The 25,127-nt window shown below is 39.9% G+C and overlaps 1 protein-coding gene across 2 annotated transcripts in view; it reads left to right on the plus strand.

The window, feature by feature from the left end:
• The window catches only part of LOC127569479 (drebrin-like), a 153,801-nt gene that overhangs the window by 109,939 nt on the left and 18,735 nt on the right, over positions 1 to 25,127 (plus strand). For both annotated transcript variants that reach the window (XM_052014177.1, XM_052014176.1), the window contains exons 3-10: positions 3,573 to 3,685; positions 5,328 to 5,402; positions 8,107 to 8,256; positions 9,057 to 9,134; positions 10,834 to 10,985; positions 14,831 to 14,894; positions 18,338 to 18,415; positions 22,126 to 22,240. In XM_052014177.1, the coding sequence (XP_051870137.1) occupies positions 3,573 to 3,685; positions 5,328 to 5,402; positions 8,107 to 8,256; positions 9,057 to 9,134; positions 10,834 to 10,985; positions 14,831 to 14,894; positions 18,338 to 18,415; positions 22,126 to 22,240 (825 nt within the window). The remainder of the gene's footprint in view (positions 1 to 3,572; positions 3,686 to 5,327; positions 5,403 to 8,106; positions 8,257 to 9,056; positions 9,135 to 10,833; positions 10,986 to 14,830; positions 14,895 to 18,337; positions 18,416 to 22,125; positions 22,241 to 25,127) is intronic.

The raw sequence follows: 25,127 nt of genomic DNA on the forward strand, positions 1-25,127 counted from the left end.
GAATGGGAATGACTGGATTGCTGTGGCACAGAGCTAGCACATTCTTGGTGGGCCGAAAGGCTTCCCTATATTCTATAACATTTCCATGATTGTTGTTGCCCTTGTGGATCAATTTCCCAACCCTGTGAAATTGACCCTCTTCCAATTCATTTACTCCAGACTAAACCCCTCGCCCACTTGTTCAGATCGGCCTCATCCTCCCTGTCTCTGAAATCTCTTCCAGCCCTACAAAGGAGAATCTGATCCCCCAGCTGTGGCCTCTTGTCCATCCTTGCCCCATTGGTAGCAGCTTTGAGCTTGGACATCAAGGGAAACTGGAGTTTCTCTCCTAACTTCCTCTGCCACTTCACTTTTCATGGACGCCTGCTTCAAAGTTTTCCCCCTCAAAAATTCAATCATGCTTTCAAATACCCACTTCTTCGGCACCATGGCAATGAATTTATGTTGAATTCCATTCTCTGAATCATCTGGAGATGTTTTACTATTTACTATTACAAGGTAATTTTAAAAGGAGAAAGCTGTCCTGGCACACAAGTAACATTAATAAAGTAACATTTTGAGATTTTCTTTCAGGCTCAGTGATTTATGTGATTCTGAACCGATTTCTACAGTAGTGTAATCTAGTCTGACATACACCATCTGCTATGAAAGTCCAAGCTGTCAAACAGCAACTCACACTGACTTCAGTTTTTATTCCGAGCACAGTCCCTCTCCTTCCTACCAGCCTCCTACTGCTGTCACCCCAGCCTCAATAACTGTACCATGGTGAGAAAACAGTCTTATGTGACAAAGTAGAGAGGATTTATTCTGTTGGATTAATGTCACTTTAGAAGGCAATGGTTGTTATTTTAAAAATGGCATCAGGCTGCTGTGTCTCTTGGATGCCTTTAAAGTAATTCCCTTTGATCTGTACTTTAATTGGCACTCCACAGGCTATTTTATGTGTCTGGTTGAAATGTAAATAGCCTTCAACGGTTTGTTTAAAAATGTTTTAAATATTTGTCTGTGCCCTTAGTCGGTTGAAGCTGTACTGCAAACTCATTATGCCGTGTGGATGTCTGAAACTGTATTGCTAAATGTGCGATCTAATATTTTTGGTATTGTTGCCTGGAGGTGCATTTTAGTATGAATAAATTATCTGCCTGAAATACCAAGCTCTTTGATCTCAAGCTAGCTGAGTAAGTGAAGCTCCATTAAAATTGAATTTTATTTAGACTGTTTGGTGCTGGCACATTCAGCAGAGTAAAAGAAGAATGATGTGTAATCTGGAAGGCTTTGTTATTAAGCACAGGGAAAAGGTCACTGACATTGTTTTGCCTGCATGAAGCAAGTCCTAGCCAACACTAAGGTACGTCCTGATAAATGGCAAGTGACACTCATTCCAGTGAAGTGCCAGGCAATGAACATTACCAGTGAGGGAGACTATAAACCAACTGCTACTGACATTCAATAGCAATACTATCACAAGCTGCACTGTCGAAGCACTGGGAGTCACAATTATCCAGAAAGTTAACTGGTCAGATCAGAATGTGGGTATCTTGCACCCTTGCCTCAACTTCAGTACCCTAACATTTTCTACTGTCGACAAGGCACAAGTCAAGGATTGAATACTCTTCACTTGCCTGGACGTGTGCAGCTGCAACAATGATAAAGAGTCACTATGTTTGATTCAGCACTATGTTTGATTGCTCACCCACCAACCCCACTGATCAATCATTCTTTCCACCGCCAGTGGACTGTGGTTGCAGTGTAGACAATCTACAAAATGTAGTGCAATTACTCACCAACGCTACTCCAGTAACTCCCAAATCTGCAACCTTTATCACCAAGAAGCACAAAGGCAGCAGGCAAATGTTCTCCAAGTAACACACCACCTTGAATTGGAAATGTATCATCCATTTTTCACTCCTATTGGATGTTTAAATCTGGGAACTTCCTGCCCAACAGCATCAAGCATTTACCTTCACTAGAGAGCTATTATGGTTCAGGATAAAGCTTTCTCAAGGGCAATAAGGGATGGGTAATATATGTTGGTTTTGTCGGCATTGTCCACATTCCATACATGAACAGAAACTTGGAAATAAGATCCTCTTTTTTGTGTTAACATCAAAAAACAATTTCAGTTTATTAGAGCTTTTTAAAAATTTGAGAAAAGATAAGCCAACCCTCATTAGCATATCCATGGCAGTATTATTCTTACCTCTGAATTGAAATTGGCAGGAGAAAGAATGAGGTGTAATGCAAAATCCAATGCACAAAGTTAATCCAAAATAGAGTATTTGTTAGCTCAACCAAAGAGGTAAATCTCTCTCACAAAGATCAGATGAACTTTAGGGGTGACGGATAATGATAGTAGAATGTTTAAATTTTTAAATTTAAATTTTATTTACAGCGTGGTAACAGGCTCTTCCGGCCCAACGATTCCGCGCCACCCATTTTAAACCCAAATTAACCTACCCGTACGTCTTTGCAATGTGGGAGGAAACCGGAGCACCCGGAGGAAACCCACGCAGACTCACGAGAACGTACAAACTCCTTACAGACAGCGACGGGAATCGAACCCCGATCGCTGGTGCTGTAATAGTGTCGTGCTAACCATGATGGGGGAAAAATAATGTCTTAATGCTGGAAAGAGAGATTTTAAACTATAGGATATATAGGCATCTTTTTTTTAAAAAAAAGTCTTGTTTCATCATCATTTCATTAATATAAACATTCTTTAGGGGTCGATGAGGGTTTGTTTCCTCTGGCTGAGATGTCTAGTCACAGTCTCAAAATAAGTGGTCAGCCATTCGGGACTAAGATGAGAAGAAATTTCTTCACCCAGAGGGTGGTAAATCTTTTAATTCACCCACCCTAGAGGGCTGTGGAGGCTTAGTCGCTGAGGGCTATGGAGGCGAAGTTCACCATTAGTATGTTTTTAGATATTAAGGAAATCAAGGGATATGGAATTAATTCAGGAAAGTGGCGCTGAGGTAAAGGACCAGTCACATGACAGAGTAGGCACAATGGGCTGAATGGCCTAGTCTTTCTGTTTCTTATGTTATCATATTCTTTCTTTGCCCTTCCATCAGTATGTCTTGTTCACCTGGGTCATCCCCTTGCTGTGATGTAGTAATGATCCAACAACCAGTGTTTCACACTGGCAGGTGATATTTGTTTACTGGCCTTGCATAAACACATTATGACTATGAAATCTAGCTTGCTGAAGTGAAGCAGGTAAACTTAAGCAACTGATGGTGTAGGGCCTCAGATCCCAGCTTTCTCCTGCCTTTCATCAGCTAAAATGTCACATTTCCTGCTGAATCTTTGTTTAGCTGAGAATTGAGCTGTGCAGACAGTTCCTGGTCTTTGTTTAATTCTGACAAACCCATCAATAAAGCAAGGAATTTGGGGAGTGACTGGCTAATCCCTCAAATGTGTATTGACTAAGACCTATTTGTCGGCCATGTTATTTCAAATGATGATCCACTTCTGTGGAAAGACCATGGTATTTTTGCAGTTTCAGATATAAACAGCATTTGTTATGTGCTCTTAACGTCTCTGACATGTTTTTCCTTCTCATTGTTCAGCGGGTGGTCTGCAGGAAATCGCCACAAAGTTTGACAATCAAAGTGTGATGTATGGATTCTGCAGCATCAAGGACTCTGGTTCTGGCCTGCCCAAGTATGTCCTGATAAACTGGGTATGTAATTTTTCATTTCAGTTGCACTGTTTTTAATGGATGCAAATCACCCAAAATTAATGTCCCAGATTATACTGAGTAAGGACAAGACTGCAAGCATTCATGCTGAAACTGATAGGAACAAGGATTTTTAGGCTTGTATGGAAATCCCAAAGTTGAGGGAGTGAGCCGGAGTAAATTTCCAGACAGTGCTGTTTGGACCCTTTGTCAGTAGAACTGAAGGAAATCACTTCCACTTCAGATGTTTCCAGAAAAACTTGCATTTAGTTTCATTAAGTCAAACAAGTTTTTAAGTAATAATTATTGCTTATGACCTATCTGGCCCTAAAAAATCATGAACAGTAAGTTCCTAGCATGTCAGTGATGAGCAGCCTGCTGTTACTGCTGACCTACAAAAAGGCTTCAGACTTGCCTTGTGCAATCCCCTGGCTGAAAGAAACTACTGCCCACTACAGCTTATTTAGGATGGTTCAACACTTAGCAGTAAGCACTGCTGCTTGATAGCTCCAGGGTTCAATCCTAACCCCTGGTGCTGTATGTATGGAGTTTGCACGTTCTCCCTGCTGCTGTATAGGTTTTCTCCCACATCCCAAAAGTGTGCTGGTAAGTTAATGGGTTACTGTAAATTACCTGATGGTTAACTGGCAAAAGAATTGAAGATGAGATCATGAGCATGTGAGAGAGAATAAGTTGGTACATGGAAAGTGGGTAGACAAGACCTACTCACAAAAAGATGGGAAGCAACTGTTTAAAAACTTCACACAGCTCTTTAAAAGATTTTAAATTATTAAATAATTGAAAAGTTAGTTGGCTTTAAAGCATTAAAATTAAAACAATTTTAAAAATCTATGAATACTACTGCTTACCTTGGACCCAAAAAGCCTGGTTGCCCTCCAATAAAATGTGTCAGGTCCAATCACTGGTTGTTTATGAAGAAGTTCCACTGTAAATGTTGACACACTGGATTCCATGAGGAGTCCGCTGTTGGTCCATGGAGAAAGAATCACTGGCCAACAGCTGTGCTGCAGATGTTGGGCTTCCTCATTCACACATGCACATGTGGAAATCCTGAACTTGCTCTTATACGGGGAATTGGTGGCAGTTAGCTGCAGAGCTATTGGCATTTCTCTGCAAAATACCAAATCATTATTTCAAATTATAAAGAACCTTAAATTAATTTTTATAGGTTTATTGCACACTTCAGCTGCTTTAATTATGTGCATTTTCCAACTGAAATACTTTATTTTTACCTAACAACATATGACAGCAGAAATTTTTGGAAAAAAAGTAGTTACAGGGATGATTTGAGTTTGTGGGAAATTTCTAAACCATCCCTTGCATTATCCTGCAGTTATCCCAGGAATGACTCCCTGTTAACTGAGCCTAAAGCTCCATGCTGCACCTCTCTCAGCATCCTCTGAAAAACCCAGCAAGCCTCGTCCATCAGTGACCCCTCCTACTCTTTCACCAACCTCCTGAGGGGGCTAATTTTACCATTCTCCTTCCCATTCAATGTGGACAAGCATTTGATGTGAGGGTGGCCAGAGAGATAAATTCCCTTTAATCTGTTGCATATGAAGTTGCGTATTTTAGTTTAACCATTGCTTTGGTGGAGCTTTCACCTTTTAAATCTTTTCTTTAGGTGGGTGAAGATGTGGATGATCATCGAAAATGCACGTGTGCCAGTCACGTGCCCACAATTGCAGACTTCTTCCAGGCAAGTGTGCTTCTTTGTGTACTTCAGATTACCCTTCATTATGTCTAAGTAAACTGTCCAAGATATAATTTAGTCATTGACAATGACTTGTTAGATCAGGGAAATGCAATTCCTTCACAATTATTCACATATACATTATCCACTTTTGTATAATGCATTGAATGAGATCTACTCATCAACTGTTTACTGCCTACTTGTTAAATCTTAGTCTGCTGCAGATGATTAAGCAGAATGATTAAACAAGAGAAACACCAAATGTAAAAGATATTTCATCTTGATCATTGGGAGCTGCTGCTAGATACAATTACCATTGTTATGAAGTGTGAACCTTCAAATTAATAATTAAGAGGTTTAGAAACTTTTAGACTGCTATGAAACAGATATGCATGTAAGGATCCAGGATATGATGTTATGTGCCTGTGATGCTGCTGCAAGTAAATTTTTCATTGCACCTGTGCATGAAAGTACTTGTGCATATAATAATAAAACTCGACTTTGACTTTGACTTTGACTTTGAAATCTTCTGGCTATTGCTAACTAGAGCTGGGATGTATAGAGCTGGTGGAGGAGTTAGTCTAGTTATGGCGCAATGATGGTTTTGTTTCCAGCTCCCACTTGTTATGCAGTGATCTCTGCAGAATTGCAGGAATATTGATGTCAGGACTCAGCTGCAGTACACTACATGTGAAATATCCAACTGATGCTTGCTGTCAAGGCTCATATATGAAGACTAACTACTTGTGCATGTAAAAGGGAAGCAGCAATAGGTCATTTGGCTGTACAAGCAGAAATTACTACTCATTTAGATCATGGGTGATATTCTCTGTTTTCTTATTCTGATATAAAAGGAGCCCATTCATCCCATTTAATCTATACTGGCTCTCAGAGTATTCCCATCAGAGTCCTTTCCCCAATTATTTCCTTCTAGCCTTTTCTCACTCGGGTATCTATTGGCACCCCTGATTCTCCTACTGCCCACCTACACTCGGGGTAATTTATAATAATAAACCCACAGCACATCTTTGGGATAGGGGAAAAAATCTGAACATACAGGGAAGCTCTCAAAGTCACTGAGAGAATGTACAAACTCCATGGACACAGCACTCGAAATTGGAATCAAACTTGGGTTGCTGGTGTTGTACAGCAGGAGCACTAACTGCTACATCACTGTGCCATCGTATTCTGTGTCCATGTCCCTTAAATTATTTGGTATCCAAGAATGTATTGTTCATGTTCTGAAAAATACACAAGCATTCGTTGTCTTCTGGAATGGAGAATTCCAAAGGCGCTTTGAGTGAAGAAATTTCTCCTCATTTAATTTCAATCCTAAATTCTCAACCCTTTATTTGAGATAGTGAGCCTAGTTTAAGTCGTCTTATCCAGGGGAAACATCTATCATATAAGGATATGCGTGTTTGCAAAATATCACCTTTCTAAACTCTAGGAAATATGGACATGGTCCAATCAATCTCTCCACTTAGCACAATTGTCTGATCTCAGAAATTTATTTTAGTGAATCTGCATTGCACTACTTAAATCCTTCCTTGGGTAAATAGGCTAAATTGCACACAGTATTCCAGTAGTCAAGAGCCTATGTAGTTCCTGCTTGTATGCTCATATCCAGCTTTAATAAAGGCTAAAATACATTCCTGATTGCATTTTGTTCCTGCATGTAAACTTCCTGATATTAATGTAAATGCCTCTAAATAACAATATCAAAAAGTCTCTAACAATTTAAAAATATTCCCCTACTTTATTTTCCCTACCAAAATATATATTTCTGCACATTTTATTTCATTTGCCATATTTTTGCCTACTCATTTAAGCTTTCTTATTTTTGTCCCCTTGTGTCCTCCTGACACCTCATTTTCCTACCTGACTTTGTATTGTCAGCAATACTTTATTTAATTTTTTTTCTGGGGGGGATCTAGGCATTGTTGGCAAAGCCAGCATTTAATGCCTATCCCTAACTGCATTCAGAAAGTAATGGTGACCTGCCTTTTTGAATGACTGCAGTACTTCTGGTGAAAGTGTTCCTACAGCGCCGGTAGTTAGGATTTAAACCCTGGGATGATAATGTGCCAGCAATAGAGTTCCAAATCAGAATGGTGTGCAACTTGGAGGTGAACCTGGAGGAGGTGGTGGAGATTCATCTGCTGTCATTGTCCTTATTGGGGTGGAGGTCGCAGGTTTGAGAGGTATTTGAATTCTTTACGCACAGTAACTTCATTGAATAAATTTAAGTAGCTGACCCTCAACTGCTGATCCTTGCAGAATCTGCAAAAATATTTATTCCAAAATCAATTATCCAGTGCCCAGTCTCTTGACTGCTAAGTTGGTGCCCTCTTGTGTAGTACTTAATTGAATGCTTTATGGAAAGCATTGGCTTTCCCTTATCGACGCTCAAAAAATTCTTCACAAGCTTCTTTTCATAAATCTGTGTTGACGCAGTCAGTCATATTTTCAGGTGTCCTACTACAACATCTCTAAAAAGAGATCCCTAGCATTTGCCCTAACATTGGTGTCAATGCAAAGTAAAGAAGATGAGCAACATTCTCAAGCAAGAATCAGTTCTTTCAAGGGGTGGAGATCATGAAAGAAAAGGGAGGGGAGGATGTTTTATACAATACTGCTCAGCTTCCTTAAAAAGTCTGTGCTTAATTTTCACCCTCTTTACCCACTCTCTTTTCCCAATTCCAATCAGGGGGCAAATGTTATTGTTAATGCCAGCAGTCCTGAGGATGTGGATTCCACTGCTATCCGGCAGAAGTTGACTAATGGCACAATGCACGTTTCAAGCCCAGTCTTGCGCCGACTCCACCTTAAAGAGGATGAAGACTTGCTGGGTCCAGTGGTGAGTAAAAGACAGAGTATCTGACAATAACTAAGGTACAAGGTGCTGGAGACTGACAGTGGAAGTCGTGAATGTACAGGTTATTAGTCAACTGCTTTTAAGTTAATAAAAGTTATTAGCTTGAATGTTAAATAAATCCACCACCTTCAAAACCAAGCAACAGTGGCATATATTCAAAGATAGTAGAGCTTGAGTGTAAATTACCTATTTACTGTTTTACTGTATTTAACTATTATGTATTGGAAGTTTGATAAGAATAGGAAAGCTTAAATAATCAGTGTGTAGAAATAGTTGGGTTTTAGAGTGGGGTTTTGTGCAAAAAACTAAGCATCTTAGGGATGGGTGTGGTATTGGTACTGAATTGTGTCAAAGTTGAGGTCTGCCTGCAGACAACATAGGAATATGTGTGAATGGACAGCTAAGGGGTCAATGGTATGGAAAATATAGCCTTAAAAGTTTAATTCTTTAAAGTGTGACAATTGTAATCATGATTCATTTATCAGTCTCAAGATATTCAACAATGTACAGTATTAGTATTCCTAGTACCTGACTTCATTGATATTCAGAAGCTTAGCAAAATGTAACTAGGAGGTGTGTAGAACCAGAGATATTTAACTTCAACTTCCCCTCTCTGTGTCAAATGCCTGTAGATAGGATTAAATGGTTAATTATGCAACATTATAAATTTCAAAGTCATATAGTTCCTGCAGAGCAGCTTGTCTCTCAGTGGCAGTAATCTGCATCTTTCATTGACAGTTGATTTTTTTTTCTTTTCTTTAATGTATGTTCCCTTCTTGCAGGGAACAACATACCAAAAGACCAATGCTGCAATTGAAATGAAGCGAATTAACCGAGAATTATTCTGGGCACAAGCAAAGGTACAACTCTCCATAATCATTAAACGTTAGACATTACCAACTGGGGGAAATTTCATATTTGCAAGGAAAAATTCAGATTCTCTGTTACCTTTCTGCTACATAATGTTGTTTCATTAACAAAACTCTTGTCCGAGGAATATAAAGGACTTTTTAAGTCTGGTGAAAGGAAATAGCACTTTTTTGAGTAACTTTTGCTGACCAGGGCAAGTCTGGATTTTCTGCTTCTGCCCTGATTAGCTGTTTATCACAGGCCTGAGTTGTTTGCATTGGTTCCAAATCTGTTCATAAATTCAGCCATGCAATCAATAATTTTAAATTATTATTTTACATAAAAATGTACTTTTTAAAATTGTTGTGAAACAAAATCAGCAATCGACGTCAGTGTGGTAAGTCAATTTCACCTGTGGAACTTTGTTTTTAATTATTGTCTCATTGACTGGGACAACAATTTTCTTAAGAACCAGAGTGGATCCCACATTTCGTGTCTGATCATCATCACTACATTTAATTGGAAGTGTGCACTAGGTTGAAGATTGACTTTGAAGATAAACTATTGAAAATTGTAAATTTGACAATTTACAAATTTGACTGTGACAATTAGTGCTGAATAAGTAGTGCAGTGTAAAGTATGCTGTTATTATTTGGGGAGAATGGATTAACACAACACTCACAAAATGACAATGCTTAGCAATGTATTTAACCCATTTAATGGTTGGAAAGGATACCATATAATTCATACAATGACAGTAGAAACCATGATATTTGCCTCTGCCTTTATCTCCCAACCCTCGTTGGAAGACTTGAAAAGTAGCCATGTTTTCTCAAATCTAGTTTCTGGAGCTACATCTACGCCAGCCCAATTTACTGTGTCTCCCTTTTTATTTTTTGAAAATGCTGGATATCGTCATCACAATGCAGGGAAGTCTTTCAGTAACCTCAAATGAACCTTGCAAGCATATGACAAAAACTATAAATATGACTTCACCATGACTGATATTTTCCCTCTACTGCTAAATTTTCCTTCCACCAGTGTATTTGGGATATCAAAGATGAATCTCTGACCTAATTGATTGTCCAGATGAAAGTTAATAATTAGAATATTAGCAATTAAAGTGAAATTTGAACAGTAAGTGCTATAAGTGCTCAGAAGCTCAGGCAGCATCTGTGGAGAAAAAAGCAAAATTAATGTCTCAGGTTGAAGATACCTCGGGTTGAGATCCTCCATCTCTCTATGGAGCTGTTGAGATAGAGGATCAGCTGTTCTACAGCGGAGCAAGGCTTGAAGGGCCAAATGGCCCTCTCCTGTTTTTCTGTTTCTGTGAAAATCAATAAAAACTGTGGATGTTGGAAATCTGAAATAAATGTTGGAAAAATTCAGCAGGTCGGGCAACTTCTGTGGAAAGAGAAACAGTTAACATTACATGTGCAGGACCCTTCATTGGAACCCTAAAGTTCTAATGAAAACTCCCAGATTTGAATCATTAACTATTTCTCTTTCCACTGTGCTGCCTGCCCTGGTAAGTTTTCCAGCATTTTCTGATTTTATTTCTGTTTGTTCTGTTAATGAAAAATCATTTTCCTTCCATTAAATATGAAGTGGCTTCCATTCCCTCTCGAAGAGTGCACCATTCATTCCTCTTGGACCACTGCAGTGTGTTATTTCCAATCTCACATGTTTTTGCTATTTCCCCTTCTCTAGAGAGAGGAGGAGCTGAGAAAAGAAGAGGAGCGCAAGAAGGTGATTGAAGAAAGAGAAAAATTTGAGAGAGAGAGAATGGAGCAAGAGAAGAAAGAACAAGAAGATAGAGAGCAAAGATACAGAGAACGAGAGAAACAGATAGAAGAAGAAAGGTATGGTTGATGTTTGGAATGCATGTTCCAGACATGTGGGTAGTGGAAAATTGTCTTGGAGTTAGTGCTGTGAGTTGCTGAATGCTTGATGTCTGTTTCCTAGAGTTAATCACCTCTGCACAGTAAAGCTACTTTAAGAATGGCACTCTTGCTTTGAGATGGCTGCTAATAGTTCAGTGATTTTGAAAAGCAGAAAGAATAACAGCATGGAATGATTATAGACTGTTGTATTTTGCTTTAAAGGGTGCTGGGATCTTGTGAGTTTTCTGACGTCATCCAATGACAAATGGAAATACTTTCTCTAAGCTGTTGTAATTTTTTAAATTGCTACCAATTGTCATGTGATTCAAATTGCAAAAGCACTTTTGCCTCTACATTTTGCTTGAATGTCCTTGTGCAAAGGATGTCAGGGATATAGGAGAATAAATTGATAGTCACACAGGAATAGCAGTATCCAATCAACCCATGCCTGTTGATTGATATCTATACATTGCCTGCTGATAAGCATGAATGCTGTATGTAATTAGTTCCAGTGTCAGTCTTCATTGGCTGCACACATCAGCAGGAAGCCTAAAGTCATAACTTGCTGTCACTACTTCAAGTTAGGAGATGTGGATTGTGCCTGAAGAGGTGCAGGAAGTGAATCTGACCTGAGAAACGGTGAAGAATAGTACAAAGTGAGAGATTGTGGGCACTAAAGGTTTAAGGAAGGAGAAGATGCCCTATATCTACACAATGGTACTTCAGACCCACAGTTAATAGCTACTGGGAGCAAATAACAATGGAGGTCAATGGCAGGTCTAGCCCTGAGAGCTGGATGTGTGCTAACCTTTAAGTATTTTCAGTCCCTCTAAGTAGCATGGGTGGTAGGTTCTGTGTGAGGCTAAGAGACATCATAAGCTGGAGAGTGGAACTCCAGAATGGTAGAACTGATGCTAAATCAGCATGTCCACGAGTCAATGATATGATCTGCCTACTCTATAAACATTCAGTGTCCGTTAGCTTTATATGCACTGGTGCTTTCACTGTGAAGGCATGTGGCAGGATACATTCTGTGTATGGTTTTGGCAAGTACATAATGTTATATATTTACTTGACCAGCAACTACAGCACCAAGCATCAGGCACTGCCAAAGTCAATTTTGGACCACAGAAGTGTTCAGTTGGGCAGCTGGTTAGTCTAACCTGCCAGGCAGACCTGAGATATCTCCAAGTTTGAGGGAAAGTTGTTCTCAGAGTGTTGCATATCTCTGAGTTCTTGGCATAGTGCAAGTTATTGGCAGCTTACTCCCTGACATTACACTTTATTTTTTCAATATTCTGTTCACATTTTGTCTTATTGCACGTTTGTGCATGTGCATCTGCTTCAAGTTCTTATAAAGACTGAATGCCAGAATCTTGATATGTTTCTCCAAATCTAGCCGCTTCCTCTTCTGGTTCAAAACCAGTGACTTACTGCTCTTGTCCAGAACCCAATTTGTCATGTGGTACCTTTGATTTTAAAAGTATTCTGAATTAATTTATGTTTTCATAAAGAAATTAATTTAGTTGGTGCTGTTAAAACAGATATTTATCCCACAATATGGTTGAAGATGGGAAGCTCTTTGCACCTGTTTGGGATACTATATTAACATAATGGTTCTATGTGGGAAAAGGAGAGGCAGGAATGTATATCATCACCACACTTATTTAACCTGTACAGTGTATTCACTGAGAAAAGGAGCACTGGAGTAGGCTGAGGTAGGAATCGAGATGAGAGATTGAAACATCAGCAATCTAAGTATGCAAATGATACCACTGTATTACTGCAAGTGAAACCCATGAAAGGCAAAGTTGGGAGTGTGGGAATTGGTCTGTATGGAACATCAAGAATGCAAAAGTTTATGCCATCCAGAACTCCAAACAAATTTATATTTTGGCATATAAATGTCAGACATTAGAGATGTAATGTGAGGAAATGGTGGAATAGAGAAGGCAATCCTGCTTGGCAAATTGGAAGGAAACAAAGTAAGAGGAAGATAATCAACACTCATAAGTATATCTGCAGTATCCTTGAGACGTAGTTGGCGATAGATTGTTATGGAGAGAATGGACTCGAAATTTCCTTGCACAACTCCACAAATGAGCTGGGCTGTGCAGTTGCACATCAGCTTAACCCAAGGAAAGCAATATTGCGCACATTTCTTAGTGTCTAACCACCTATTGGGAAATTTAACTCCTGACTTCTCAGTGGGACTTTCATTTGTCCTTTGACCTTTTCTCTGGTGTCAGCAGTAGTGCAACATCTTAAGCATGTCTCCATTGTCATTTTACAGCCTAAGTGATCTGCACAACAACAGTTCTTATTCAGTCACTGAACAACCAGATTTTGCCCACTCCATTTTTCCTGAAACCATGCTTATTAAAGGACCAAGGCTTAAACTGCATCTTCGTCCTGACTGAGATCAGTGACCTCCTGCAACCTCACAGTTGTGGTCTGCTTTCTCTGTGAAGTTCAAGGTTGTAATAACTTTTTTCTTTCTAGTTTCAGGATCATTCCAGGTTGCTGCTGCTGACCTATGCCACATCTCACTGCTTGCTGCTCATTAGTTAGGTACTCTGTACTCTAGCAGGGAGAACCTGTAAATTTTCTTCCACATATGGGAATAGGGGGCCATGCGTGGACATTGCCAGCATTGCAGACTCTCGCAAAGTGCAGATGTTCATCAACTCTCTTTCTTGCACAAACCTCCCTGGTAACTGCCAGCCAAGAGCAACTGGTTGTAGTGTTGGAGGACCTCCATGGCTCCTTGCATTTCAATTAAAAATATGCCTCCAATGGTTATCAGCCTGACCTGCTCCTCCTCATTCCTTTGGACCATTCTCTTGCCCCTCTCCCATAACTACAGCATCCATTCATTAAGAAGCAACATTCTCATACAGCTATAAGAGTTACTTATAGTACATTCCTTTCAGAATAGCCTACAGAGATCACATCTCCTGGGCTAAATGCTGGCAGCTGAGAGAAATTGTAGTAGATAAATAGAGTACACCGTGGTGAAACCGACGCAGCATGGTCTTACATAGGGAAGCCCCCTCTCTGTGGTGCTGCAAATCTCTCAGTTGAAGATCTCAATCAATAGGAACGCGTGACATTGATCTGACAGCATTAAATGGTTGTCAGTAATTTCTAGGCTAGTTAGTCTATTGGGTTGCTAGGAGTTGACCCTGGCTTGATAACGTTTTGATGTTACAGTCCGCAAATGAATTGGATGAAATGAAAATTTTGGAACAATCATTTGTTACTTAATGATGAATCTGTAAAATTTTGAAGTTTTTAAAATTTTAATGTCACTAAACTAGTAGAAAGGTTACAGGTGTGAGATGCTCTGTACTGAGTCTTTACCATTGTATTCTAAACTTTAAAGAAAATCCCTCTTGTATGCTTTTGCCCCTTCATGATCCTTCAGTATTTTAATTATAATGATATACCATTTGTTCATCTTTATTTTTGCAAATTGGTATTTCATAATGATTGATAAATTCATGGGCTGGCATCTATTTTTTGTCACTTTTCCTGGAGTCCACAGTGTCATTCCACTGGGTTAGTTTCTTTATACTGCAGGTTTTAGAGTTTTTACCATTTTGTAATGCATTGAAAGTGAACAACAATGGACCAGTCAACATGACCAATCAACATTCTGAGCTTAATAACAGTAAAGATATGTACAGCAATGGTAGGTTTATGTGATGGGGTTGGGTAGAGGCTCCATTTAATGCTGTTACTTCTTAATACCATATGAGCATGATAATTGCCTTCTGTGTGTTGAATTGATTACTTTTTATATATGTGTTTTCTAATTTTAGGAAAAAGTTGCAAAGTCTTGAAGTCAATGAAATCAAAGATGCGTTGAGCCAGAACAGCAACAGGGTCAGTGAGGTTCCTAGTTCTCATTATTGTATTCTTAGTAACTGCATGCTGCAAAACAATTCACTTCTGCATTGTGACTTGAAGCCAAAGAGAGGGATGAGCCATTGCGGCAAGATCCAACACTGACCACAGGTATTCACTCACCCAGCAGGATGGATATAGAAAACCTGGACCACCTCACAGTCAAAACCAACACCCTTCCCACCACCACCCCCTGCTCCCTTGCCCTCAACACTCACACATACAACTGAATTGAGAATATTGTGAGGTTATGAACAGAGCTTTGTATCATGACAACAAATGACACTCACTGACCTCAGCACTTTCCAGCAAACCTGCTGATCTTTCTGATGCCTCTGATAAGTCTACACAGCAAAGGTTTGAAGAGCTCTTGCATTCTAGGTACAGTCAACTGTCACAAACCAGCAACAAAAGAAACACACTGAGCATGATTCAGTGTTAAAAACTATTTTATTAATCACTACTTATGATAATACGTAAAATAAAAGTAAAAATGTTAGTATGTTAGAATTCAAAAATGTTAAACCTCGAACGTTAACCCCAAAACTAAACTCTTCGTGTGTGTGTGTGTGACAAAGTCCAAAACTCCCAGTTCCTGAATGGTTCTTAAAGTTCAGTTCCGCAAGCCATAAGGTGAAACATGAGCAAGGGCTTCTTCAACAACCACCGTTGTCTGAAGATAAGATGTAGATGTAGAAAAACATAGAGAGAGTACATACGAAATCCAAATGTTCCACGATGGAACCCAAACGACACTTCAGTGTTTACTCGGTAGTGACTTCCTCACCCCGAAAAGCATCCGAACCGTAGTCGTCCACACACAAATACCTGTTTCCTTCTACAGGTCAGCAACAAAGTGAACTCCACCGGATTACTTCCAACTTCCATACATGGATTTCAGTGGCAAACACAGTTACTGTTTCTCATCCATCGATAGAGAAAACAAGCAGGCTGGTGTCTCTCTCCCTTCTCTCTCTCTCTCCTTCTTCTTCTGCCTTCTTCAACAACGTCATTACGTCCTTTATCTTCTATTGACGTAAGCACGCCCCACACACACATACACACACACTCTCTATCTTAAAGGGACTTTCACTGAGTCTGTAACACAACACAATATCCTAGCACCATCACTTTGTGGATTAATTATATCACGTTCAAGTTTATTGTTGTCAAGGGCATACATACACAGGGTATAAATGCCTTGAAAATTAGCTTTTGCAGCAGCAGCACAGTGCATGGACAAACATGTTAACGTAAACTTAACATAAATTACACATAACTCAGACATGTGCAAAGTAAACGACATCGACACTAGTCTAAGACATTTTGCAGCTGGCTCCCAAGGGAACACCAAAATATTCCCGTTCTTAACATTTTAAAAAATAATCCCTAATTACCCCTGAACTGAGAAGGCAGTTAAAAATCAACCACATTGGTGGGCCTGGAGTTGCATAAAGTCCAAACAGGGCAAGGATGACGGATTTCCTTTCCTCAATGGCGTTAGTGAACCAGATTTTTTTTTTGTTGAATTTACATTCCCCACTTGTCATTATGGAATTTGAATTCTCATTTCTTGACCAGTGATCCAAAACTCTTGAGTGCCAATCCAGTAATTTAACCGTGGCACTAGTGTTCTATAAATAATTAGTTTAATATTTTTATTATGTATGTCATTTAGTCTCAATAAAGTGACTGTGACACTTTACTCTGTATTCTGTTATTGTTTTTACCCTGTATTACCTCAATGCACAGTGTAACGAATTAAACTGTACGACTGGTATGCAAGACAAGTTTGTCACTGTACCTCGGTACAAGTGAGAATAATAAACCAATACCAATAAACTAGAACAGAAAGGGAGTAGGATGGCTTCCACTTTCTTCTACATAAATCTCCTACCTTATTTCATTCTTTGCAAACCCGTACAGGATTTAATGTTATGGTGTTAAATTTTACATGCCAGTAGTTTGGTCTGTTGAAAAATATTGCTTTCAACAACTAAAGTACTTGAATTAATCTCAATCCTGGCTGATAATATGTATTTACCAGTATTTAAATACCAATTTTAAACAGAGTACATCTGAGAAGTGGAACTAGCAGAATGGGTGCATCAGGTGGTAAATTCCCTCATAGCTACTGTACAGTGCTACTGTAATCAGTTAGCTGGGGTGAGTCATACCAGGAGGGAAGGTTAGATATTTAAGAATTACTTTGATGTACAGATACTATCAAAGACTAAAATTCTCTAAGAATATTTTTAGCAGAAAAATAAAACTGCCAATGATCGTGTCTGACCATGCCTAGTCACAGGAAGTGCAGTGCACTTCTGTCTTGCTCCAGGCATCTGTTACACAATTTATAACTGTATGACTTCCTTCTAAATTTTCGATTCTCTTTCATCCTGTACACCCCTTCCACACTACACCTTTCTCTGAAATTGCAGTTGAAGCATAAAAAACGATGGCACTGATGATTGTGGATGTAGACTCACCTCATTCTTCATAATTTAAACATTGACATATTTATTGTTAAGTATTTTAGATTCAAACTGTGGTCAGAACCAATGGGGAACTTATTAAATAATTCCTTCCATCTATAATAAGGGATCCAATAAAAAAAATTACTGTTGGCGAACTCCATCTTGTATTTACTATCCACATCAGAGGATTCAAGTCACTGGTATCAGCCTCATATCTGAATAGATAAGTAACATCACTGCTATCTCCTCAGCTACTTGCTTTGCATCACATCAGTCCACTATATCAACACTTTTAGTAATGTGGGAATATTGACCTTGCATCTGATTTGATGTTGAGCTGTAGATTCCACCTCTATAACCAAGATCTCCTGTTACCTCCTCCACATCGCCCATTTCCCCGTGCCCCAGCTCATCCTCTGAAGGAATCCTCATCCGTGGATTTGTTACCGCTAGATGTAACTGTTCCAATGTTTTTCCATGCTCCATTCTTCACAGACTGAGCCCATGCAAAGCTCTGCTGCCCATATCCTAACTCTCATTAAGTTCCTGTTCACTCGTCATCCAATATTCACTGACTTGTGTTAGTTCTCAGTTTAGCAACATTTCAGTTTTAATGTCCTCACCTCTCTGGCCTTTCTGAAATTTGGGTAATTCATTGTGCTATATAAATGCAGGTTGTTGGAATGAGTCCACACATCAGTCTAATGCTTTGAGATGATGATCTCTGTTATAATCCTGCACTGATCTAATATGTTTAATTTTATATATTTTAGCAATTTTGTTTTGCATTTCATAATGGTGATAATTATACCTTGTTGCACCTACACGTATTCTCAGGATACCCAGATTTAACGTGGCAACGGATGGCCACAGGAGAATTGCTGCAGTATAGGCTTTTGCTGCAACCTTCAAATGGTGCTTATGAACCTGTTCATTTTGAAACAGGAAGCGCAGAAGGAGGGAATGGAAGAGGATGAAGAGAACAGAGGATCCAAGATCAGCGATTCAGCCGAGAAAGCAGCAGTGAGTAATTAATAGGGATCAAAATGCAAGTTTAAAACTGGCCTGTGCACAGGATACCAAAAATAAAGGCATTGTAGATGCCCTAATCTCTAAACCTATATGGTGACGAATAATGGTACTAAAAGGCGCTGAGCCAGAAAAGATTGGATCTGACAGCAACTCCTGAGGATTTAGCCAGTGGCTGAGGCAGAGTTTAGAATAGAGCCTAGTTCTGCCAGGCTTTCAGCCTCTGATTTTCACAGGTCCAGGTTTCTCATCAACAAGGTCTTCTTGTGCACACAGTCTTTCCATGGTGTTATCCCTAGAAGAGGCATGACTGTATGAGTGACAGTCATTGAAACTTATACTAATTCCACCTCTGTTGACCCTGCTTCTGTTAAGCAGGTGTGCCACGACAAGATGGGAGAAGTGTGGCCAAACACCTTTCTCAAATGGCTATTTCCCTACTGTAACCTCTAGAGAAGTGTGAAAATTGAATTCCAGGACCTATAGCTCATATTCTCAGGCTGCATAATAGCATTTTACCAGAGTAAAGCATGAACCCTGTATCACAGTCACACTGGAACAGTACTGGTACCCACCCCAATTGTGGATTAGCCTGGACCCCAGATTTCAGGCAGGATCAGAATGTAAGCAATGGCTTGGTAGAAATTCCATCCCATTATCCACGTCCCCCCTCACCCCCCCCTCCCCTCGCGTGCACACATGCACATGCGCGCACACACATAGTGCCTGCAGGAATGTCTGGAGAAGTTTTCAGAATGTTTCTAAAAGGTTTCAAATGCATGATTTTTGTTCATCGAGGGAATAGCCTTGGTGAGGATGATCAAATAATGTGAAGAAGCCTTGAAGCGGCCATAAGGTTCTCCTTCATGTGTGATTAAAAATCTCTCTGATTTATAAACAGTGATTTAATGTTCTAGCCCAACCTCTGTGATCTCCTAAGAAGGGATTAAGCTGAGGATTTCAGTGAGATGAAACAAGCTGTAATTATGTCACTGAATGTTTTTCTATTTGTTTCAGATTACTGAACAATCTATGCATAGTGTATAGGAAAATATGGATATTGTATCATTTAGTGCAATAATTTTATGCAGGATGGTTGAGTTTCACAGGAAATTGATCGGTAACTGCGATTTTTCCTTCCAGGGCCCCTGACCAAGACCCACAGCCTGCCTCAGAGCATGTTAGATGTGCAAGACTTCTTCCTCATATCCTCATGCTCAATAGAATTTTGTACTGTTGTCAAAGCAAAATATTGATTGGCCAGGTGCTTAAGATTTTCTAGGCCATAATACCTTTAAAACAACAACAAACTAAAAGCATGGGCATTTAAATGGAATATATAATCCCTGATTTTTCTCCTATTAATAGCTGATGAATAACATTGCAAATTTCAAAGTTGCACATTTTAATAGCTGACCATTGATTATGGGGAGAAAAATCAAGTTGCCTGTAATTGTTTTGTCAAAAGGAACCAACACACTCCTTGTCACTGTCAGAGACATTATGCTGTTATTGCCTCATCATATGCAACAAAATATTCACTTGAATTCGACATAACTTGGTCTCTGCCATGCAGCTGGCCTGACTGAAAAGTATTAGGAAGGCAACTAGGAGTTGAGTGGTATCAATGGAGAGTTCTCTTTTCAGATTGCTGATCCTTTATCAAAACGGGGTTTTGAATGGAACAGGTTTTCAGATGTAGGGAAAGTAGGGGAGGGAGGGAAAGGATAAAAAGGGAAGTTCTGTGTTAGGGTGAAGGGTACGAGAGATTAAGTGACAAAAGAGGTGATAGTACAAAGTGAAAGAGGGAGTAAGTGAAGAATAAGTATTTAAAATTATCAGACAAATGTAGAGTCACTGCTGAAAATCTAAAATAAACACACCAGAGAAGTTCAGTTTCTGCAATTTCTGAGTCCAACATTGTTCAGAGAAAGTAATGTGCCAGTAGGAAGATGAAGTGCTGCTCATCAAGCTTGAGTTGAGCTTTATTGGAAACGGTGTCGGAGGTGGAGGATCAATGTCAGAGGGGGTGAGGCAATGAATGATACAGGGCTGGGAAGGAGACATGAGTGGAGATAACAACTGAACCAGAGCTAGGGGCAAGCAAACCCTCCAGAATGCTGAAAGGGGTGGCGGTGGTGAGGTGAGGAGGAGGTGTGTCTGCTGGTGGCATCATTTTGGAGGTGTACAAAACTAGAGAGAATTATCCATTAGATATGAAAGTTGGGTGGATGGAAAGCGAAGACAAGATGAAATTTATCCTGGAATTAGCTGGGAGGAGTAGGGGTGAAAGAAAGAGTGTAGCAAATAAACAGATATGGTCGAGAAACCTTCTAACAATGGTGCTGGGGTATCCATGTTTGTAGAAAGAGAAAGACGTATCGAAAGTATGGGTATGGAAGGTGCATCATGAGAATGGGTGGAGATGGATACTAGGAGAATGGAATGGGGTCCTAGCATAAAGCCATGCTAGAGGAAATGCAATCAAGACAAGCATGTGGTGGAGACAAGACTGCAGATGCTGGAAATCTGGAGCAACACACACAAAATGCTGGAGGAATTCTGCAGGTCAGGCAGCATCTATGGAGGGAGATGAACAGTCGACGTTTTGGGCCAAGACCCTTCATCAGCATGTAGTGGATATTGGCTGCTAACTTATTGCCCGGAGGAAGTAGAGAAATTGAGGAAGTTAGGGCTGGAGTCTGAGAGGGACCATGTGGAGGTGTGATAGTGGAAATCAACAACAGAGTTGGTGAAATTTTCTACTTCAGGACAGAAGCAGAAAGCAGCACTGATACAGTCATCAATGAATTGGATAAAGAAGTAAGGTAGTAGACTTGAGTAGGACTGAAACAATGAATGTTCCACATGGAGTATACCACAGAGAAACAGCATTGCTGAGGCAGAAAAGAATGGATCTGACAGAAATTTGTGAAGATTTAGCTAGTGACTGCAGCAGAACTTGGAATAGAGCCTAGTTTTGTGATGCATCTGGTACAAATTGGCATCAACAAACTGCTCGTGCACAGGTTCCCATAACAACACCTTTTATTTGCAGGATGTGAGTGGAGTCAAAGGACATTTTTTTGTGTGAGACTGATTCAACCCAGCAGAAGAGGGTAGTGATGGAAGAGGACTAGATGGACCTCTGATTGAGGAGAGGACTTTTCCTTCAAGGATGTTTTGGTTCTTCATCTCCACCAATACCCACTCCATTTCTCAGGTCAACTTCCTGCAGAATTGCAGGAGATGCAACAGCTTCCCATTTACCTCCTCCTTTTCCACCAGGGCTTCAGATGTCTTTCCAGATGAAGCAGCGATTTGTTGTACTTTCAATTTAGTGTTCTGTATTTGAGGGTCATGATGTTGTCACCTTTTCTGGGGGGTGGGGGGGGGTGCGGTGGGAGACTAAATAGAGTCTAGCTGTCCACTTTACAGATAATCTCTATTAATTCTGCAAAAATGATCCAGAGCCTCCAGTCACCTGTCACTTTTTCCCATCTGATTCCCATTCCAAGCTTTTACACTCTTCCGGTGAAGCTCAAATGTAAACTCCAGGAGTAGCACCTCATCTTCCATTAAGGCACATGGTGTGAAAGGGGGTTAGCCAAAACTCCACAACCATGCATATGAAAATGCCAGAAGATTATTAAGATAGCAGCTCTCTCTTCAGTAGGTCAACTCTGTTTCTCACCTCCCAACAGGAAGCTGCCGCCCTTATTGCACTGCGGGATGGAAATCCAAGGGAATTCTTTAAGCAGCGAGAAAGAGCCATGACAACAAGTTTTGAGACTGCACATTTTTCAGGTCAAAGACCAGGTATGAAACAATCTCTACTGTTCCTACTGCCACATCTCCAACCCCTCATTCCCCCCTCGACCTCTCATTCTCCATGAAAATTCCTTCCATCCAAATGGCAGAGTTAATGGTTCTGTCCATCCTGTTATCATCAAATCCATTTCAAGATCAGTAAACATAAAATGGTTGTTTACATTGCAACCTGTTTAGATGCTTGTTGAAGTTATTGTGACGAGGTGATCAACATCAAGATTTGAGCTAAGTAACTCAACATAAAGCCAAATGCCACTCGTAAACCATTAATTATGTGTCATTAATGTTTTTGACTTGGTACTTGATTGTTGTGAGTAATGTCAGTCATTCACTTGGGCTATAACTGATCACAACAGCCAAGTGATGGTGGCATGGAGTGATATCTGATCTTTTCAATCAGCTAAATGGGTGGGAAGGCCAATGAAGTAACCTATGCATGGAATGGAATTAATCGTGTTGAATGACCTGGTCTGGAATTATGCAGAGTGATGTGAATATTATTAGGTAGAATAGTTAAAATTGGTGATTGAATTAAGTAATTCATCTGAAAAAAAGTTGAGGGAAAACCTGCTCATACCAGAAGGAAATAAAAGGGAGAAGAACATTTAGTTATCTGAAGTCAAGTAATTAGACATGGGGTGAAGATGTAATTAGCTGGACCAACTGATGTAATTGAGGCTGGGATAACTCATGCCTGGATGTGATGATTAGTTTAACTGGTTGAAGTTGAGCCACTTATGGACAAGTTGAATCCTGTTTGGGGAAGAAGTTTTAATGATAATTGAGCACCCCAAAATGTTTTCATACAGCGTGCACCTTGAGCCATTTTTCATGGTACAATAAACAAGTGAAATTACGATTGAACGTTCTGATGAACAGGGCTCCACTGTATAAAATATCTTCCTGCTGTAAAGGTTTATGGTTGGAGCAGAAACAGAACTCAGTCAGCACTTGTTGCAGCTGCTGTCCATTACTTTACACCTGGGTTTATAACTCTTAATTAAACAAGGTCACAGTACTGTACTTTTTTTTTAGAATAATAGAGGGGTACTTTGAGGGAAGAAGATGCCTACAGCAAGCAAACTATTAATAAATGCTTAATGATATTAATTAGTCAAACCTATTCTTCTGTACTTTTCTTCAGCATTGCATGTACAGTTTGGTTTTCTGATGTATCTCAAACTGATATGGAAGCAATCTGATGTTTAAAAATTTTCATGTCTGATTACTAACAAACAATGCCATTGAGTTAAAACTCTTCAAGATACTTGGTTAAAGCATGTCAAATCTTTGTATTGGTTTTGGTTTATTATTGTCACTTGTACAGTGAAAAGCTTGTCTTACAAACCAATTGTACAGGTCAATTCATTACACAGTGCAGTTACATTGAGTTAGTACAGAGTGCATTGATGTAGTACAGGTAAAAAAACAATAACAGCACAGAGTAAAATGTCACAGCTACAGAGAAAGTGCAGTGCAATAAGGTGCAAGGTCACAACAAGGTAGATCATGAGGTCATAGTCCATCTCATTGTATAAGGGAACCGTTCAATAGTCTTATCACAGTGGGGTAGAAGCTGTCCTTAAGTCTGGTGGTACGTGCCCTCAGGCTCCTGTATCTCCTACCCAATGGAAGAGAGAAGAGAGAATGTCCCGGGTGGGTGGGGCCTTTAATTATGCTGGCTGCTACACCAAGACAACGAGGTAAAGACAGAGTCCAAGGAGGGGAGGCTGGTGTCCGTGATGTGCTGGGCTGTGTCCACAACTCTCTGCAGCTTCTTGTGGTCTTGGGCAGAGCAGTTGCGATACCAAGCCGTGATACATCCAGATAGGATGCTTTCTATGTGTGGAAGGAGAAATATTTTGAAGGATTGCTTTAAAAGCAGAGAAAGAAATTACAGGAAGAACCCTTCTGGTCCCTTATCATTGGTGTTAGCTTCAGCCCTTCTTTACAGTACTTGTCTTGACTTTCTTCCCAGTGATGCTGTCAATGGTTTGAGACTTCTCATATGTATCTAGCGCCAACCTTCCCAAAGCTGCACTCAACAATGTGGCACTCCAACATTTAGTCTGGGACCTGCTTCCCAATACTGCTCTCAGAAATGTAGAACTCTCTTGTTAACATAAGGCCTTTAACAATACATTGCCCTCTGCATCTTATCTATTTTACCTATAATTAGAATGTAGGTTATCCATACTAATCTCAGGTGATGGGAAAATAGTCCTGGAGCACAATTTTCCTGACTATGTTATAAGTGAATCTTGGAAACATGGTTTAAACTTTGGGCTATTTTATTTCTTTTAGCAAGAGCTCATTGTGGGTTCTTGAATTTTATAGGAAAAAGATAAATGCATCAGTCAGTTCGGCTCTAAGTTTACATTCAAGATCATTTCAACAATTCCATGCTGTTTTCCTGTCATATGAAAATTGGTAATCTGTCCATTCTATAACTTTCAACCTTATCCATTTTGGTTGTGTTGCATAACTGCTTATTCCAACTGATTTTTGTGCCAATCAATGATCTTCTGCAGCCAAGACCCACTCATCAAATCGAAGATCAATCTCTCCTTCCTAGGCAGTCCCTCGGAATTAAGGGTGACTGGCACCCACTCCAGTTCTGTGGGTTCAGAGGTGGCCAATGAGACCATTGTGGGAACTGGAGTTTTTCCCATGTGTGGGGCAGGTTTGATGTCTGAGTGGGTGTGAGACGCTGCGCTTTGTTTGCCATTTACACTGGATTTCTGTGTGCCTCAAATGTAGGGACTTGAGGTTCAGGGGCCATATATTCCCAAGTATCAGTGGGGTTGTTACATTTTTCCAAAGAGGATTGGAGCATGCTCTTGAATCTTTTCCTCTGTCTACCTGGTGATCTCTT

This window comes from Pristis pectinata, chromosome 4 (assembly GCF_009764475.1).
Source record: "Pristis pectinata isolate sPriPec2 chromosome 4, sPriPec2.1.pri, whole genome shotgun sequence".
NCBI classification, from domain to species: domain Eukaryota; kingdom Metazoa; phylum Chordata; class Chondrichthyes; order Rhinopristiformes; family Pristidae; genus Pristis; species Pristis pectinata.